General features: G+C 33.3%; 2 protein-coding genes and 1 pseudogene across 2 annotated transcripts; 1 reads left to right on the top strand and 2 right to left on the bottom strand.

Annotated features, from left to right (window-relative positions):
* Positions 1-1,193: 1,193 nt before the first annotated feature.
* LOC120155683 (protein SRC2-like) lies at positions 1,194-2,869 on the bottom strand. Its single transcript, XM_039167180.1, has 8 exons — positions 2,782-2,869; positions 2,679-2,731; positions 2,495-2,599; positions 2,267-2,393; positions 2,107-2,178; positions 1,983-2,034; positions 1,584-1,896; positions 1,194-1,441 (listed from the first exon to the last, which is right to left on the bottom strand). The coding sequence occupies exons 2-8, from the start codon at positions 2,710-2,712 to the stop codon at positions 1,401-1,403; spliced, it is 744 nt and encodes a 247-aa protein (XP_039023111.1). The 5' UTR covers positions 2,713-2,731; positions 2,782-2,869; the 3' UTR covers positions 1,194-1,400.
* Positions 2,870-7,776: 4,907 nt separating this feature from the next.
* LOC120155698 lies at positions 7,777-8,787 on the top strand (annotated as a pseudogene).
* A 4,158-nt stretch (positions 8,788-12,945) lies between these two features.
* Positions 12,946-13,629, bottom strand: LOC120155684 (ethylene-responsive transcription factor RAP2-1-like). The gene has a single exon (XM_039167181.1). It carries the CDS (start codon positions 13,611-13,613, stop codon positions 13,128-13,130), a length of 486 nt encoding a protein of 161 aa, XP_039023112.1. The 5' UTR covers positions 13,614-13,629; the 3' UTR covers positions 12,946-13,127.
* Positions 13,630-19,911: the final 6,282 nt, after the last annotated feature.

Raw genomic sequence — 19,911 nt, 5'->3', positions numbered from 1 at the left:
TTGATTGACCTAGTGTATCGATACACTTGAGGTGTATCGGTACACTAATTACATTCGATGTTTCTCTGAGCCAGGAGTGTGTCGATGCATTAGTTGTGTATCGATACACAAAATGCATTCGATGTTTGGTGTGTATTGATACATCCAAGAGTGTATCGGTACATCCCTTAATAAAAATTATTTTTGGCTCGAGTAAGGTTCGAAATACTTTGTAAAAATTGTTTCAAAAATATTTTAAGACTAAAATATAATTTTACACTTTAGTAAGGATTAAAATTGACATTTGAAAATCTTGAAGTAATATTTTTGATATTCGAATAATTTAATCTAATTTTTGAAAATCGGATATAAAATCTTAAAATTCATTTATATTTTATTTGTTATATCAAAACATGAAAAAATGTTTTCAACATTATATTAAAAGTTTTCAAGAGAAGTTACTAAAATGTTATGTATTTTTTAATTTTTTTAATAGAGATGAAACCTTTTATGTCATAACATGACAATTAGTTTTTATAAAGGGAAAATTACATATTTAATATTTAAATTATCAATTTTAGCTCGTTTTAATATTTAAACTTTCAATTTTTAAACCATATTTAATGTTTAGGTTTTGTTTCATTTTAATACCTCGTCATTAAAAACCTAACCACACTATCTTTTTTTAGTAAATTATATCATTCATCACTCAACTATCTTTTCACTACTATTTTGGTACCACAGTTTTAAAAATTTTAATTTAACTACTCAATTTTCAAATTGCTTTTATTGTAATCACTCTAATTTATTTTATTAATAATTTTTATGACATGACATTTTTATTATTATTTTATTAATATATAATTAAAAATAAAAAAATTGAAAGTTAGAGTGATTAAATTAGGAGTAATTTGAAAGTTAACTAATTAAATTAAAAAAATGTAAACTTTAGTGATCAAAATAGGAGTGAGAAGATAGTTGAGTGATATGCAATTTACCCATAGAAAGGTGCCACATGCAAATAATCCGTTAAGTTTTTTAACGGCGGGGTACTAAAACGAAACAAAAAAAATGTTAAATATGATTTTTTAAAAAATTAAAAATTTAAATACTAAACGGAATAAAACTAATAATTTATATACTAAATGCGTAATTTACCCTTTTATAAATAATGTAGTACATTAATACCAATACCACCAACGTGAAAAGGGCGCTCTTTTATTATATAGAACTGCAGGAAGACAGTAGAATGCAAGAAACCAATTCATCAAGAGAAACATAATGATGCTTGAAACAGATCAAAACAGGAAAATATATTCATCCAATACAACGATATTTTCTTCATGGATCATAATAACCGCAGAACCATTGTGGTTCAGACCAGGAATTCTTGATGCTTCTATCGATGTGATTGAAGGAGCTCAATAGGGCGGCGGTGGAGGAGGATAAATTCCGCCTGGAGCTGCAGCGATAACCAGAAGTTCAGATCAAGTGTTAGTAAAATAACTGCTGCAAAATAAAAGCGTTAGCATTGATTATCACAAACTATAATAATAATAATGGAAGAAAAATGATATAGTTACTATTACATGGTAAAAACGTACCTGGTGGATAAATAGTTGAGGCCTGAGGGTGAGGTGGGTATGTTTGTTGTGGATAACCAGTCAGAGGGGCTTGTGGAGGATAAGCTACGGCAGGGAACTGTGGAGGATAACCACCGATCGGAGTAGGCGGATACGGCGCTGTGGCAGTAGGATATGATGACTTGTATTCAGTCGGAGCTGCATACGGCATTGTCGGGTAAGGATTCGGCGGCGCTGCCGGTGGGTAACCGTATGGTGAAACCTGGCTGAAGGGGGCAGACGGTGCATGTTCTGAAATTGATTTTGTCTTGCACTTTTGTGGTTGTGTGTGTGCCTAAAATTGGAAACCATGGTATATTGTCAATGGTCAGATATGTATGTATTCATTATACATATATACAAATGTATTAATTAACTTACAGTGGCTTTGGCGTTAGAGTAGTGTAATATGAGTCTTACTTCTCCCGAGTGCCTGTGCCCAAATAAATCTATCAGAGAGGCAGTAAAATGTATTAAAGATTATACAGGCTTGTATTTTGCTAACCTGCCATATTTGCCTTGAAGTGACCAGGTACAATCGTCATAGCCTTGGGAGAGGACTTTGTGGAGTTGAACCCTGCAACATTAACAGGAACAACTCTGTTATACAGTGAGTTGAAGTTGGTTTTTTTTCCTTTTTTTGAGTGCAGAATGAGATCATTCACCGTCCACTGCCGATAAGATCATCGGAAGTGATAGTGTTGCTGTTCCAAACAGCTACATTCAATTCCCTGAGGCCTTCGATGAGCGTAAACACGAATTTCTCCTGGAAGGTAGGATTCTTCCCTCCATCTAAACAAAATTTGTTTGAAAGAGATCTGTTAGTTTAGGGGATCTACTTTGAATTTCAAAATATAAATATCAAAATCGATTTTATATAGACTGAGAGATGCCTGTGCAGGTTCTGGTACTGTACTTGGTACTTCCGTATTCAATGCAAACATAAGGATCTTGTGTTGATATCCATTCCTTGTCCTCCAAGTTGTAACATCCAACAACTGCAAAACAAATAAATCTCAGCCAGTGGTACCTGTAAGGTGCATCATATATGTGTGTGTAGATATATATATATCGTACCTGTAACATCGATAGGCAGACCTTGGATCGACATGAATGCAAGTATATAGCAACTTTAGCTTGAATATTACTGATGAAAATGATGTTCTTACTACGAAAATACAGAAACTGGTACGGCTAGCATTTATAGGGATGGAGGACACATATTCTCCCTTGGTAAGGGTTGACGATTGATTTAGTCTTGCTCTTTGCTGTATCAATCAAGGGGTGCTTTGACTTGTTAATGGGAGAAAACCATCAACTTGTTAAATTTTATCACTTAACCCACAAAGCAAAGCAAGGTGGAAACCAGTTTAAAATAGCCATATACGGGTTGACTAAAGCTACATTCTGGGAGTTTTAAACTCGATTGGTTCTGTTCATAAATGAAGTCATTGAAGGATATATTCCAGATCCATGTGCAGAGTAGATGAAGTCAATGGCTAAAATTTTGAAGATGGTGGATCTAACGACAGAATAAAGAGGAGAATTGCTTGATAACTTCCTCTAGAGTTGACTTGGAACTCATTCCGAAGGAGGGGGAAAGTCAATGGCCACGTTGTCAACATACTAATTCAGTTTTGTTTGTCGATTCTGGGTTTTAAACGTTGACTTACTTGAGATGTTCGTAGGCAATAACTGGTTCAAACGACTTTATCCACGCCAACTGTTTCAAATCAAATTGGCCAAGGAAATAGCTTACACCTAGTTGCTGCTTTGGTAAATATCCAAGTTTTTACCCATTGCTTTCCTTTGCCAGGCATAACCATGAATCTAAAAATATAATATACTTGTATTAAAAAATTCATATAACATGATGTTCTATTTTGAAACTGTTACACCTTCTTTAATTTTTTTTTCCGATCCGTTGATAGTTCTTCATATATCAAGTTCTTTCTAGTTTTTTAAAATCTTTAAAACTTCATATCATCTATATCACTTCATCTAACCGTTATCAGGCCAATTTATGATATTTTAGTGACATGGGATGAAAATAAAAATTAGGCATTTAATAATAAGTACGGAAATATTGAATTGTAAGAACAAACAAAACTAAATAAATTTGCTTGTAAATTCTTTTATAGGGTAAATTACATCAATCATCACTGAACTTTACACTCTCTCTTATTTTACTCACTGTACTTTAAATCCGTTCAATTTTCTCACTGAACTTTATACATTTGGTTTTTTTGTCACTCGATCATTAAATAGTTAATGTCATTAAAACGATTTCGTTCCAAAAAAAATGAAATTTTTATCAAAACAACGTCGTTTTGCATCTATATAACAACCAATTTATAACGTCGTTAGTGAGAAAACAACGGAGTGACCAAAAAATTAAATGTATTAGGTTCAATGAGATTTAAAGTACAATGAGTGAAATATGAGATAAACTAAAGTTCAATGATGATTGGTGTAATTTATTCTTTTTTATATTATATTTAATCAACTATCTAATAAATACATTAAATTTTAAATAGAAAACATCAAAAAAATTTATTAAACATTGAACTACTCACACAAAACAGGCATGATTCCCTTATAAAAGGCTACATATTAAATTTTAACCTTTTTCATCTTGTACAAAAAGTAATAAAACAATAATTAAGTGAAAAGTAAAAAATTAATTTTAAAATTTCACATCATCTTCGCCATTAATTTTTTAATGGTAGTAAGACAATAAAATGTATGTTAAGTATGATTTTAAAACAATGTGTAACTTTTCCTGCAAGTTAAAAGCCTGATTTTCCAGTTTTTTATCCTGTAAGAAGCAACAGAAAGGCTTGGGAGGTTCAGGCATTCAGGTTTGCGTATATGTAGGGAAAGTGTTTGCATTTTAAAGAGAATTTGCATTAACCACATGAAGTACAAGTCGACTATGTACCAACCGACAGTCAGGTTGCAGATGTGTTAACAAAACCACTTGCTCTAAGCAAATTTGAGTTGTTTAGAAGCAAACTGTGCGTTTTTTAATTAAGAGAAGTTATGTAAGAAACGGGGTGAATGTTAGAGTATAGTTGTTTAGGCATTTATTATCACATGAATGTATTTGACACGTGTACTCCGAGTTAGTTATGTTGTTGCAACAGCTCAATGGTAATTAGGGTAGCTCTTCTATGACTCTTTAAATAGCTACCATTTTTGTGTATTTCTCAAACTTCTGATAATACAAGTTCATACGTTTTTTGTACTCTCTCTCTAGTTAACAGCCATCCTAAACAGCAGACTGCAGTCCATTATTCAACTCCCCAACGTACACTATTAGAAGGACCTATGCACAATTGTATCACTGTAAGAAGCTAAAAATCAACGAGGTCCTAGTTTCACCTCTGATTCGGAGGATTTTCCTTCCATGTCTGCCCATTTTGTCCTTTCGGTGAATATTAGATGGAAAATTAATCCACATGTTCCAGTTATAATCGGTACATGTATTCCAAGTTTAAATTTCATAAATCTACTTCGTGCAACTCAAAATTCCCGATTTTGTTGATGATGATCCAACGTCAATGGAGAGTGCGAATTTCCCATATCCCTCGGGAAATCAATGGTGTTATTGATGTGCTGGCTCACATAGAAAGAAATAACCACACTGGTCTTTGCATCTTAGCGACTCCACCTGATGGGGTAAGAAGCCTTCTTACAATGGACATGACCGAGTGAGGAGTTGGCATCTCCACTGCTTTGGCAATCCTATCTTTCTAACCAAAAAAAAAAATCATGATTTTGCCCACAATTATCACGTCAGATAAATTTAACAAAAATCATTAATATTATCATTAATTAGTTTGAACAATTAAATTTAAAATTTAATAAAAAGAATAATATTTTATTTAACCAATAAAAGATTTGAGGAATTAGATATCTTGGTGTTCTATTCAAAAGCAATGATTCCATATATGTAAACAGCTCCCGATGACTTTGATTTTATGGCTTCCATCAATCCATGTTATAAATTGGCAGTCAATTAAGGTTTCATATGGTAGGTAGTGGGAGGCCACCATATTAATGGAAACCCATTTGTGGTAATCCAATTTTGATATGTGAAAAAAATATAATTTTCATTAAGTATTTTATGGGGTAGCACTAGCAAAGCACTAAGGAAACTAGGGTGGGTGACAATATTAAAACCAATAACTCAACTACAGAAGCCCCACGAAAGTTTCTGGTTGCTTATCCTTCATCGTTCAGCTCTTGTGACATGATAAAATGTAGAAGTGATCATCTATTTAACAATGATCATGTTTGGTAATAGTTTACAGAAAAGTCTATGTCATAATTTCAAAGATAATTGACATAATTCAAGGGATATATAACATTTTAAATCCGACTTACAATCTCGAATATATTCATTAATAATTTTTAATAATATAATATTTTTATTTTAAAAGTTATTAAAAATTCTTGATGAATATATTTTATTTATTAAATAATATTTTTATGAAAATAAATAATATTTTAAATTATATTAATAATTTATTATACATTATTGAAATAAAATTATAAAACTGTAAAATTATATATGATTATATTAATTTTTATTAACTACAGTTTAAGTTACATAGAATATGATCCCATCAAGTGATCTTAGTGGTTAAAGATGGTATTATTTTCTCTTAAAGTTCTGGATTTTAATACATGTAGGTGTAAAATATATATGCATTATCAATAGTTAAAAGAGATTTTGAATAAATTTTGTATTATAATTCATTTCATAAGGTAAAAAAAATGTTATAGAATATGTTGTAAATGGTTAATCATCTACTAAATTTGACTAAATCGTTAAGCAATCCTTTATTTTTGTTATTGTAGGTTTACTCTCCTTAATGTCATTTTTTCTTTTATTTTCACTAATAAGATAAACTTTAGAGATAATTCGAATATATATCTCCAAACTATGACTCTTATTTTAAACTGATCCTTAAACTTTATATATTTTAATTTCATCCCTAAATTATAACTCCCATTCTAAATTGGTCTCCAGACTTTTGAGCATTCCAATATCATCCTCAAACTATGACCCTTATTCTAAATTAGTCCCCAAATTTTCAACATTCTAATAATATCCCCATATATATCATTCAAAACTTCAAAGTTTAAATTAGAATATTTAAAAGTTTGAGGATCAATATAGAATGAGGGTTATAGTTTCTTGATGAATTAGGTCTGTTCAAAAGTTTAGGGTCTAATTTAAAATGAAATCATATTTTGAGAATGAAATTAGAATATTAAAAAATTGAAGGTCTAATTTGAAATAAGAATCATAATTTAAGGACATATGGTACAATTACTCTAAACTTTAATAAAACACATTGTCGGTTGGAGCTCTCAAAGCTTACTCATGCATCTTAATTCGAGTCGGTGTCCATTTTGGTTTCACAATTTTACTCTAATTAGATCAAATTAAAAGAATACAAATAATGAGGAATATATATATATATATATATATATATATATATATATATATATATATATATATATATGCAACAATTCAATTAACAGTTAATGTTAACTTATTTGATAATATTTTAATATTTTATCCTTTATCTATATATTATGTTGTGTTTTTTTTATTGTTTTTATTAATATGTATTGAATATAAAATAATATATATTTAAAAGATGCTCAATCATTTAATAATGACTACTCGTATATCCCGACAGATATCATACTCGAAATCGAGAGTTTAAAAAATAATAATAATCTCTTAACTACTGATATAATTTGATTTGTGCTAAGAACATTTTTCCTTATTCTTAAACCCAATTTTAATTATAGTTTTCACGTAGTATTAGAGGAGCCTAAATAAAAGAATTGGATGGACCGAATAAACAGGCCTGATATCAATTGGATCCTAAACTAGCATCTCTGATGGATCTGCAAATGGCCCGATAGTTAAAAATCACCAGTTGTTGATATTTACAACTTTCGGCTTTGATTATCCAATTATCTTCAGCAAACACACACTCGTCGAACTCGAAACTTAAAAATAAGAGAAAATCCTCTTTGCAACTCCTTAAATTCCCTTCATCCCAGATCTGCTCCTTTTCACCCCCAAACCAGACTTTTCCTTTTCTCCCATTTCTACCGCAACCTTCAAAACTAAATCCTCGCCGCGCCCATGCCGCCTCACCATCAAAGCCGATGCCAACGTGAACGTCATCGAAATCGATATGGTGAGGAAAAAGAAGGCGTTTACGCTCCCAGACTGAAGAAAGTGGTCGTCTTGTAGGACCTCGACAACAAACCTCCGCGCGGACCGCCATACGAGGCGGCGTTGGCATTGAAAACAGTTGCCCAGAAGTTTGGGGAAGTCGTTGACATGTCAGCCTACTCTAACCGTCACGCGTTTATCCATTTGCCTCAATGTGTCCTACGAAAACGCCGCGAGAGGAGAAGCCTCGGCATCCTCGAACGCAAAGGAATATTAAGTCCGGCCGAACCTTACATCTGTGGAGTTTTCGGCCGGAAATGCAAGACGAACTTGGATTTGAAGAAACGTTTCAAACAGTTAAAGGGAACGACAAAAGAAGTCGAACAGAATGAAATCGCTGAAGGCTAAGAAACGTCAGCGGTTTAAGGAAAGGCATATAAGTGGAAACCCTAAGTACAACGAAGCTGCCAGGAGTTCAATTAAGCCGAAGATTGGTTATGGTTTGGCGAGTGAGCTAGGCAGAGCTGGGGTTTATGTTAAGACAGTGGAGGATAAGCCCCAAGCGGCGGATTGGGCATTGAAAAACAAATGCAGCATCCTTTGCGTAGAGGGATTGATTAGTTGTTTTCGGTTTCGGACGATAAAGATTTCGTGGAGATGTTGAGGAGGGCAAGGGAATCGAATTTGGGGACTGTGGTTGTAGGGGATTGGGACAGGGGTTTGGGGAGACATTCTGATTCATGGGTGTCTTGGGTCGAGGTGGAAAATGGGGAGCTTACGAAGAAAGATTTGGTGCCGAAGAGGAGAATGAGGAGTGATGATGGGTTGTTTTCCGCTTCGAAATTCGATGATGGGAATGTGAGTGTCGGTGAATTGGATGGTGTTGTGAATGAGCTTTTAGTAGAGAGGAGTGAGTCTGATGGTGTAACACTCGTTTCCCGTATAAGTTTACGTACACAAGTCACAAATGTCACATGATTTTTTTTTTAAAATTCTCATTTGTAGAAAGGGGTTTTGGTTCTAGCTAAGCTTTTGGAATGTTAGAGAGTTCGTAAAAGTTATCTCTTTATCATTGAAAAAGAAAGAACAAATTAGTGAATTTGTTAGAAGATCCTAAGTGGGGAGCTTAGGTAGTGGATGTAGACTTCATTGACAGAGTTGAACCACTATAAATTCTTGTGCATCATTTTCCTTATCCTTTAAATCTTCTTACTCTCTAAATTTTCTCAAAAAGCCAATTCACCCCTCTTGGCAATTTTTTTTTCGGTTTTCAATTTGAGCTTCATCTATCCTAACAATACTACATGTAGGGTATCAATACTACTCATTTTGGATGGTTCAATTTGACTATGTTAAGGCTTGTAAGAGTTAAGGATGTCTCGTAATGATGGCCTTAGTCTGTAAGGGACTTAAATGGAAAAAATGCCTAGAAATACACTTAGAAGTGGGGTATAACCGAAGTAACTATGTTATGCAAGCTACATTCAAGTATCTTCAGTCGAGCACATATTGAATAATTAAGGACGAAGATTATTGTAGATGATGTACCAAAAAGCGATACAATGAGTAAGTTATATTAAGTGATGGCATAAATCATGTACTTGGGAATTTCAGTGAACCAAGAACGTATGAGTCGTCCCTCAAATTCAAGGGGTATTGAGGAGAAGTACGATAAGAGCGATTAGAGTGTCACTACCCAATAATGATCCTGAGTCAAGTATCGAGCTATATGGTATTTCAGGAAGTGAACAATAAACACTGCAATCGTCGTAAAATCACGAAACACGTATAGACTTCTTTAGAGATAGAAAATGACTAAAACACCCTTAAGTTAATGTGTCATGTGTCGCATTTAGAGAATGCACAACAACTACAGTTAGTGTAGGTAGAGACCCAATAGAGGTGTATTCATGAAAAGGCCCTTAGTAGAGGACTTAGGGAAGCATGAGACCCTTACTTCAGTGATAGAACAGTTAAACCTTAAATAGGTAACACTTGATTAAGATCATGCATGTACCTACTGCTTAGTACCATGTCTTTAGCATGCTTATATTTATGAGACTCATAATGCTGCTCTAGAATAGCAATTATACTGTTGGGCTTTGTAAGCCCATTGTTCTGATGTTTTTCGTTTGCATTTTAATAGCTTGAGCCGTTCGTGGAACATTGTCGCAGCAAGACTTCCAGCATCTCCTTCAGAGTACTGTACTGTAGCTTTAGTGGGCATAATTATTCATATAACCTTACTCATGTATTTAATTTATCGAAATTTGATTTTGTATTATTTGGTTTTAGAAAATGTGTCACGGGGCTCTGATTATAAAAGTGTATTTATAATTGTTATTTACGTCTTTATGACATCATTCAGTATATTTTGAAATGAAATGAATAGTTTTTGAAAACCAAGGGTAACCTTGGTAGCCCAATATGGAATTTTAGGCCCAATTGGGTTTAGGGTGTTGTAGTGTGCTAAATGAAAAACGTTAAAATTTGATTTATTAATGGTCCTAAGTGTTCTAAAGTTTTTGTTTGACCCTCAGATGTTTTTGTGAGTTCAAAATGGTCCCAAAATTGAATTGTTAATTATTACTTGATCTTAGATCGAAATTTGATGAAAATTGTTTTATCGCCCTTTAATATATTGAATTACATAAGGGGAGAGTCAATCGCATGTTTTTTATTCATATGTAACTTTTTATTTTACATTTTGGTCCTTAAAAGTGCATATTCAATTAGGTCCTTGTTTGATGTTCGATTGATCTTGAATTTTTTATGTGTTTAATTGGGTGTTAATAATGACTATTGGTGATTTTAATTTCTATAGTTAGCATTTAATCGATATTCGATAATGGCATGTGAAATAATTATTTTACCCTTAAGTTAATAACTTCAATTTTCTTGCACTGCATGATTGATTGTTTGTTGACAGCCTGATTTTGTGTTATTCTGTTTTTGTTGGTTGCATGTTTAAAATTTATCGTAGTCATTTCCTCTTAGTACCATGATTAGGATTTTTTTCTAATTCGCTTCGAAATCTAATGTAGACTGAAAATATCTGAGTCATCCTACATGGTTAGGTATAAGGTGTTACATAGAGCATAACATCCAAGGTTTAATCATCCCAAATATAAAATAAGCGTTTCAACTCAAAACAAAGTAAATCTCCCTCTCGGTCTTGATTCAACGATGCTAGGTTGATGCCCGATCAACATCCGACCACTTCTCTTGAGTTCGACCCACTTTCACGTCCTTGTTCTACTTTTCCAAGAGGCTCAAGCTGTCATGGCTACTACGGTGGAGGAAAAGTGAAGGAGGCTAGGAAAATAAAATCAGCAAATAATGAAAGCATGAAAAGTGTGAAGGCTAGCCCTATTTATAAGCTCCAATAGTCAAAGTTGAATCCAATATGAAAATTCCTATTTTTTCTACATTTTCCAGCCTTAATATTATCCATAAAAGGACATCTTGTCGTCCTAGAAGGTTCCTTCTAATGGCCTACTAAGTCCTTAGTTGCTATAGCAACAACTCAACAATCCTGCCTTTTTGCCTTCTCACAGCAACGCCTGCGGCATCACATAACTTCACATCATCAGAGTAGAAAATTCATAGCAAAAAATCATAATTAGCCCTAGAATTACAGACTCATTCTCAATATTCAAATTATACAAAATATGCTAAAAGTAACCTAAATATGATCCAAACAATGTTAAAGTGCAAGTTTAATTGTAGTAAAAAGGCTCTAAATGATACTCCTTTCATAGAGTTATCAACGCTAAACAATGTTACATCCGTGGCTTACTTCAGAGGAGTGGTCATGAAATATTCTTTGGGATCATATACGTGGTATTACTTTTCAAGATAAGGCTCTCTTTCTTTTTAAAGCTACCTCTAGTGTGATTGAGGTAGCATCTTCTGCAATGGTTAGTTTATAAAGTTACTTGGGTGATATAGCAGGGTTATTCGTTCGACGAGTAGTCGGGTATTGCTTTCTAGAAGGAGCTTTTTGCATACATCTAGGGAGCTCCTTTGTCAATGTCGTTTTTCTTTCTTAGTTTCTACTCTTTGTGCTGTTATGACGAGCTTCCAGGGTAGTGGTATTCGTTGCTTATTGACGAACAGCCTCAGTAGACTTAAAGGTCAACATTATTACGTCAATTCTCGAGTGCTCGTTAGGATGGTGATCCAGATGAGGAGACTGTCACGTTATCCTCATTATTTTTTAGGGGTCCTTCGCCTACACATGTAATTACTGCAAATTGAATACGTAGGCATCGACTAGAAATATCCAAGTACGTGGAAGATTTTAGGATGAGGTTGGAGATGATGTCGTGTATTTTGTCTTTTGGGGTGCATCTTGACTATAATTGTTACCTATTGGTTGACGGGTTTGGTAGATACGTTTTGGTGACAATGGATTTGACTCTAATTGGTTCCATCGGTTTGTTAGAGGCCATATTGATTCCGAATGATTTTCTGAGGATATTAAATTGTTTAGTTCCTCCCCAAAGTTGTTCTTTTTATGTCTTCCAAAATTTCGGGATGTAAAATATTCAAAAGAATCTTGAGGACCTCCAATGATTGTGAGGCGCGAACAAGATGTGCGGAAGACTCGCAGATAACTCTCCAGCGGGGGGTGTAACAATATTTTTTTTTATTACGTGTGCTGATAGTTTCTGATTGAATCGTGATATTTTAAAAGAAAAATAACGGCTAAGCAAGAACGATGGAGGCCACCGACATCGGATTGCATCAAATTTTGATACATCGTTTTATATCCTGAGTTTTATTTCCCTTGTTTTAGCTCCCAACAGTACAGGAAATATCATGAGAGTGTTGCATATGCGCGGGTATACGTAAAGGCAATATGTTGACAGTCGAGTTAGGATTTCGAAAAGTCGAGATTGAAGGGGATTTTCTAACTGTCATTCGGAAATTGAACAGGTTTTCAGCAGATAAATCGGTCATTAAAACCCTATTTTAACGGATATCAAAACTAAAATAGGTTTGTTTTTAGAATCTAACCATTAAATTTGTTGGACGCATGCAAATAGAGTATCGTATATGTTTGCCGAAGATGAAAAAATTGAAGTAATTACCAACGCAGTTAACTACCTATGCTTAGCCAAATTCCTGTTCCATAAACTAAAGTTTAATTGTATTCCAAAGAAAAATACAAACTTATCAAACAGAATCAAACCATTTTTCATTGATTCCATTTCGATGAGATAAACACAAAAGAAGAAAAAAATGAACAGTTGTTTTTCGGGGGTTGCCCGTAGGGGGCTGTTATTTCCATCAATCATCGCTATTACATGGATTCAATCTTCATCAGAACTTTCAGGGTACTTATTCAAATCAGGATTCTGGAAAACTCGACGAGTACTATCCGGTGATTCCGATGCGGAAGCATGCTTATGTAGCGACGGCGACGTCTGCAAGGCGTCGACTTTAGCACCGACCTCGGTTGCTTTCTTTCGTATGGAAGCGGCTGAGATGTCCCTAAGTTTGTCCTCTTCTTGTAGAACGAGGTCGGGGAAGTTGAGCCTTGCGGAAGGGCCGCGCAAGTAGAAAACGGCGGTGTCATAGGCACGGGCGGCGGCTATGGGTGTAGTGTAAGAGCCGAGCCAAATCCTGGACCTCTTGTTGGGTTCCCTGATTTCAGCCACCCACTTCCCCCACTTCCTCATCCTTATCCCTCTAAATGGTTTATCCGTTTTCTGCTGCCTTTGCACCTTCCTCTTCTCCCCGCTTGTCCAACTTGAACTTGAACTTAAACAACAATCACCGTCCATGCTAAACAACATAAAAATGAAAACCGTTTAACGAGGTCTTGGTTTCCCAGAAATTAAAACTTGTAAGGCATAACAATAAAAGATAACTATATTTGTTTAATCATAGAATAGGAATTGCCTTTGCTTCAAAAGGTAGTAAATATATACAAAAATCAAAGTGGGGGAGAGTATAGTTTCCCACTTGGCTGCTAGTCTGTCGTCTGGGCACGGCCGCCACGTTGATCATCCTTAAAGATAAATCCAAATTTGGCCGACATAACCCATCATCTCTACCTCTTAATTTCTCTTAAGTAACTTATAAATGCTATATATAAATATACTTATAACATAATAAACGAAATTACATACACACTACTTTTCTCTTGGTGAATACGAAAGGTTGTTTGGTGACTTAACCGAAATCAACTCAAGTAGCGGCTTCTCAGTTCTGGGCATGTGATAGCCGACGTATTTTTAGTCTGGGATATCCTATTGGCAAGCAAATCATTTCCCAATTTTATTTTTTATTTAACGTTTATACTACTTTGTATCAATTTAAGTATTTGACGTAGATTTATTCGAATTAATTTTAGCGAAATTTTAAAATTAAGGAGGGATGATAATAAAAAAACTTAGAGCTTGTTTTTCTTTTATTTATGGGATGATATCAATGTTTGGTTAACATCTAATATGTTACTTGAATATTTTATAAATCAAAGAAAGAAAGAAAGTTGCTTTTTGTATAACTGAAATAACAGCATTTCGCTTTGTTTTTCCTTTAGGATGATAATGTTAGTCAAGTGGCGAAGGGATCAATCCAAGTTGGGTGGAGAAAGATTTTATTAGAAATCTCAGGTTTTAATATTATAAATAAAAGATAGTGTCTGGAGAATTTTATTTCCTGTTTAAGATTTGATCTAATTTAATTTTAGATATAATTAAAATTCATATTATTATCAAATATCAAAATATCTCATAAAAATTAAAATTTTAAATGAATTTATTCGATTAGTTATAACATTAAATAAAATAATAATAGTTGACATTAAATATCTCCGTTTGAATTTGATTATAAATAATAATTTAATATTTTAGGTCTAACTAGAAAAGGAATCAAAATAATTAAAGAAAAATAACTATTAAAATTATAAATAAATATAATTTTTTTATGTCGAAGCAAAGGGAAGGAAAGAAAGTCGGTGGTGGATGGTGGATAGACATTGAGAGTGGCTTTTCGTCCACGCAATAAAGATGGATCCATCTATTTTTAATGGAAATAGCAAATTGGTTAATTATTATTATTTGATTGTTCCTTTATGCTTCAAACATATTGAACTGGCTTTTTTGGGTGTCAACTGTGAATCATAATCATCTGATTATATTTTAAGACCTTTTTCATTTTTAAAAATAAGATAGCACCTAATAATCAATTAGTTTAGTTGTATGAGATACTAGATCCTTTAAGTAAAGTTAAAGATTTAAATCTTAACGATTGTGAATAGAGTAAATTGAATTGGGAAGATCCCTCTTACCTATGCAGTATCCGATCCGAATTAATTGACCAATAGATCGAATATCGGTAATTATATAAAAAAACAAGAGAGTGGTGGTCCAATTTCCCACAATTGTGAGTGCTTAATACATCATTTTAATGTGTGATCTTTTAATTGGTTGTTTGATTTTAGTATTAGAAAAATGTCATTCACTCCACAATCCAACACTTTGACTATTAACACCGTGTCCTAAAACGTTACCTTTGAAGTCATTTGAGTATTATTGTTGTATTTTGAATTAATTATAAGATTAAAGTGAATAAAAATTTGATTCATTTGAAAATTTGAATTGGTTTGGTTTAGAAAATTTTAATTAAAATTTGAATGATAACAACTGATTCATCCACTAATTCAAAATGTTTTAATTTGATTAAATTCGACTAATTTAAAAATTCACTCTTAATTCATATGTCATTTTTAAATTTATTTTGACTAAATTTAAATCACATATTCCTCTAACAATATGAAATCTATGTACTCTAATTTCTATTTTTTGTAATCCATTTACTCTTTTTGTAATTTAGTCTATCAACTTTATATTTATTTTATTTTATTTTTATTGCTAAATGTAAATTTTTTGTTCTCGTCAATTCTTTAACACCTTTATACTATCGTCAATAATTTTTCCTAAAATATATTCTTTAAAAAAAGAAATTATAATATAATTTAAAAGTGTAAGTGACTTTTGATTTATTAAATGAGATTACATGAAAAATATAAAGAAAACTATTTGTATATTTTATATGATTAAAACAATTCATTAAATTGAACTAATCAAGATCTTAACATTATAAATATTTACAATTGAATTTAATGAAATCTAAAAATCTAACTATAATTTTATAAATTCAGTTCTATTAAAATAATTAAATAAAAATTTAAAACCTAAAACAAGAGTCATCAACCAACCAGGTAACTTAAAACATTTTGATTTAACTCGAGCTCACTCAATCGAATACTCGACCCGTACAAAATACAAGAACAGTGTATACACAAAACGTTCCATCTTCCTTTGGGTCAAAAACTCAAAGTTTTCTGCAAGGGGTAGGCACCGTTTGCTTCTTCCAATTGGCTTCTACATCGCATGTCGACGCTGAATCAAATATATCGTAAATAAGAAAAATAATTCAATATTCTTTAAACATATTTAACAATATCAGGATTGTAACATTGCTTTATATAATACATGCAATCGTTTTTCAATAAATTTCTTTTTACAGTTCAACCTATCAAGTTGAGGAGTTACATTACACTCAATGTGTCAGGGTCAAAATCGCACTGCACTTCATGGATCTTTGTCAGAGACATTGCACTCAAGCATTGTTGGTGGTTGGTCATGTATGAAGACGCACTGCACTTCATCCAATTGTAAATCAATTTATATATTTTGCATTGTTAGTGGAGACGCATTGACTGCTGAGGACACCAAATTTTGTCCTTTGATATTATATAATATACTTATATTACATATTATATTATATAATAATTTATTACATATGTTGTACAAACATTCACATATATTTATTTTACATATCACAGGCCCCTCAAACAGCCCGTTACATGGCCCAGCAATGCTCAGTGGTCCAACAGCGACCCTAACACACAACGCGGATTGAAAAACAAGGGTTTCCAGAACCCTAGCTCTTCCACTACAAGTTAGCGCCGCAGCCTCTTCAACGCTGTTTCTCCAACAAACCGAAACTGCCACCGATTCCCTCGCCCCACGCAACCAGTTTCCTCACGTTTCAACATGCACAACCAAACGTGTGTTAGCAGGATTCATTCACAACCAACAAATAAGCATCATAATGGAATAGGCCTCTATCTAAAAATAGCCAAATCTGAGGCTATAAATACATGTATTCCATTTGTTTGTAACACACAGTTGATACGAAATAGAAGCAAAGATTACAAATTAAAACCAAAGCTTTTTTTTTCAACATTTGCGAAAACAATAGAAGGTAAACTTCATACCTTTTACTTTTTTATGCTTGTATGCGTGTGATGGCTGCGTTTTTTTACTCGAAACCACTCGTAGGAGTATTTGGCCGAGGACAAAGGGAGGAGTTTTTCAAACTTTCATTTTTAGATTCACGCTCCCCCGAGGCTAATTTTTTGAAATCGGTATGTTTTTGGAGAAGTGGGGCTCGAGATCTACCGAAAAGAATAAAACTTTTTTTAAATTGTCGCCGATGACCGACGGCCGGCGTCAATCAAGGGCGGTCGGCTTGGCGGCGCCACCGTGTGTTGGGTTTTGCTAATGTGGCTGTTCTTCAGGACGAAAACAAGCAAGAACAATGCAGAGAATTTGGGGTGGAGGTGTTTTGATCGGTTTTGAAACCAAATGGAAAATGAAAACATGTTTATTAAAGTTGGCATTTATACCAACCCACATACCGGCCTGATAACCCGACCCAATAACTTTAGGATCTGCGTGTTTCTATCTAAAAAGGGGTGAACCCGCTTTTGGTCTCTCCAATATTAAAGTTATGTTATTTTGATCCTAAATCTGATTTTAAAACCCTAATTTTATTTTAATTTGGCCACCTAGCTTGCTTTTAAATTCAATTCAATTCGATTCTTATGTTCTTATTTTTATTATTTCTAAATTATTTATTTGGTTATATATATATATGTACGTATACCTTTTTTATATATTTTATTTATATACTCATTATTAATATGTATATATTTTAAATTATTTTTATCTGGTTATTTCTTTATTTAATTATTATATCTTATAACTTTATATATATATATATATATATATATATCTTTTTTCTATTTATTTTTGGTTGTTATTTATTAATATTATATTATATTATGTTTATTTTCTAGTTTTTACCTTTGTATATACATTTCTCTCTCTCTCTCTCTCTCTCTCTCTTTACCTATACTATTTATTTATTTATTTTGCTTTGATTTATTGTTATTACGAATATTACTTTTACTATATTTGTCTATATTTCTGTTATTTCGTTTTTCCCCTCTTGTCTTTATTTAATTGTTATTTATTGTCTTATCCTGTTTATTTTATTTATTTATTTTCTATTTTTATTTATGTTTCTTTATTTTCATTTTGCCTATGTTATTTACTTCTTTGTCTTTATTTTATTATTATTATTAGCTTATCTTTATTCACTCATTTATTTTATCTTCTTTGTTTCATTCATTTTTTCGTTGTTATTACCCTTTTTTATCTAATACGTTTCTCGATTTTTTAAGGACAATTTCAAATCAATCTAGGGTAAGAAATTTGGATCGTTATTTTACCTTTCAATTGAAAATTACAACTTTCTTAATTAAAGATAACTGGAAATTACATAGTACCGAAAGGGCAATTCAAGGGTGCTAACCCTTCCTTGGCTGTAACCGACTCCCGGATCCGACATATCACTGGTAAGACGAAGATCAGGTAATAAATAAGGTATCCGATCAACCCATTTTTAATAAAAATAAATGATCGGTGGCGACTCCCAATCCATTTTCCTAAGTCGAAGCCTAATTCCCGGGCCCAACCGAAAGACGGTTCCGACAGCCTGGCGACTCCGCTGGAGACAGGTAAGTGAGTCAGGCTAAGGTAATTTCTAGTTGTCTTTTTAACGAAAATGGTAAGTTTAAATTTTAAGGTAACATTTCGATCCTTATTACTTACTTTTGATTATATTTTCGAGTAAATAGTTGTACTAATCGTTTTCTAATGATTTCAGCCTTCAAAGCTTTTTTTCACTTAAGGCTCTATACCCGAGCTCCGAACCTTGTTTTAAGTAGGGGTGAAAGCGACACCTTCGTGTGAATTTATTCACCGTGCGGACCTAGCAAGTAGCCTTCGGGATTCATATACCTTATGTCTTCGTGTGAATTTATTCATCGTGCGGGCATAAGGGAATGTGTCCTCTCGAGTTTAACTTAGTCCACACAAGCCTGTGATGAGTTTAAGACTAAGGGTCTGGCAAGCCTAAGGGGGTACCGGCAAGGAGAACTCGAGTACCGTTTTTTAGAACCTAAACCGAGAGACTATAGAGAATTAGAGCTACCCCAAAACCACATTTCAAACCCTAGGACATTTTTACCATAACCATATTTTTTCCCTTCTTACTATTCTTATTTTTCTTTCATCATTTCTTATTTATTTATTTATTTATTTTTATTTTACTAACTTGTTTGCCTTTGTGTTTGTTTTTTAGCATTTGCATCATTACAAGAGGCTATTGATCCTTAAAAAGCGTTTGTTACACATAAAATAATCTGAATTAATGGACAAAGGTGTTTTAATACAAGAGTTTGAAAACCCGAGGTACGACTATGGTCTGAGAAGACTCAGAAGGAAAAGGGAGACAATCTTCAAGGAAGTTATGTGTCAGAGCTGGTTAACTACGCATCTATCAGCCTAAAATAGAACAATGTGCAAGATCTTCGAGACATTTGGGACAGTTGGAAGAATGACAGAAAGAAGAAGTTCAGCCAACGATATGGTGATATTGCCCTCTTACTTCATGTTAAGACTGATGAGCCCTTGCTCCGAGCCTTGATTCAGTTCTGGAACCCGGGATATAGTTGCTTCACCTTTAACCGGGAGGACATGGTGCCCATTATCAAAGAGTACACTACGCTATTGTACTGCGAAATCGTCAGACTAGAGAGGGTATATATCAAACACATCAAGAGTCAGCCTTTCAAGAACGGACTGGCCAAGATTGCAGAAGTTGATGAAAAATGGGTGACTAATCGACTCCGACACAAAGGTAGCAGGGAAGGAATCGAGTGGATCCACATAA

This window comes from Hibiscus syriacus, unplaced genomic scaffold, assembly GCF_006381635.1.
Source record: "Hibiscus syriacus cultivar Baekdansim isolate YM2019G1 unplaced genomic scaffold, ASM638163v2 tig00111201_pilon, whole genome shotgun sequence".
In the NCBI taxonomy this organism is placed as follows: Eukaryota; Viridiplantae; Streptophyta; class Magnoliopsida; order Malvales; family Malvaceae; genus Hibiscus; species Hibiscus syriacus.
This window is presented reverse-complemented; position numbering and strand designations above follow the sequence as displayed.

What these genes read in the sequence shown, in the direction of transcription:
- LOC120155684 (XM_039167181.1), bottom strand. Translation starts at nt 13,613, where the DNA reads ATGTTGTTTAGCATGGACGGTGATTGTTGTTTAAGTTCAAGTTCAAGT.
- LOC120155683 (XM_039167180.1), bottom strand. Translation starts at nt 2,712, where the DNA reads ATGTCGATCCAAGGTCTGCCTATCGATGTTACAG. An exon ending in TCTGCCTATCGATGTTACAG is followed by an intron (nt 2,600 to 2,678) that starts GTACGATATATA and finishes TTTGTTTTGCAG; the next exon opens with TTGTTGGATGTTACAACTTG. An exon ending in CTCAACTATTTATCCACCAG is followed by an intron (nt 1,442 to 1,583) that starts GTACGTTTTTAC and finishes TTATCGCTGCAG; the next exon opens with CTCCAGGCGGAATTTATCCT.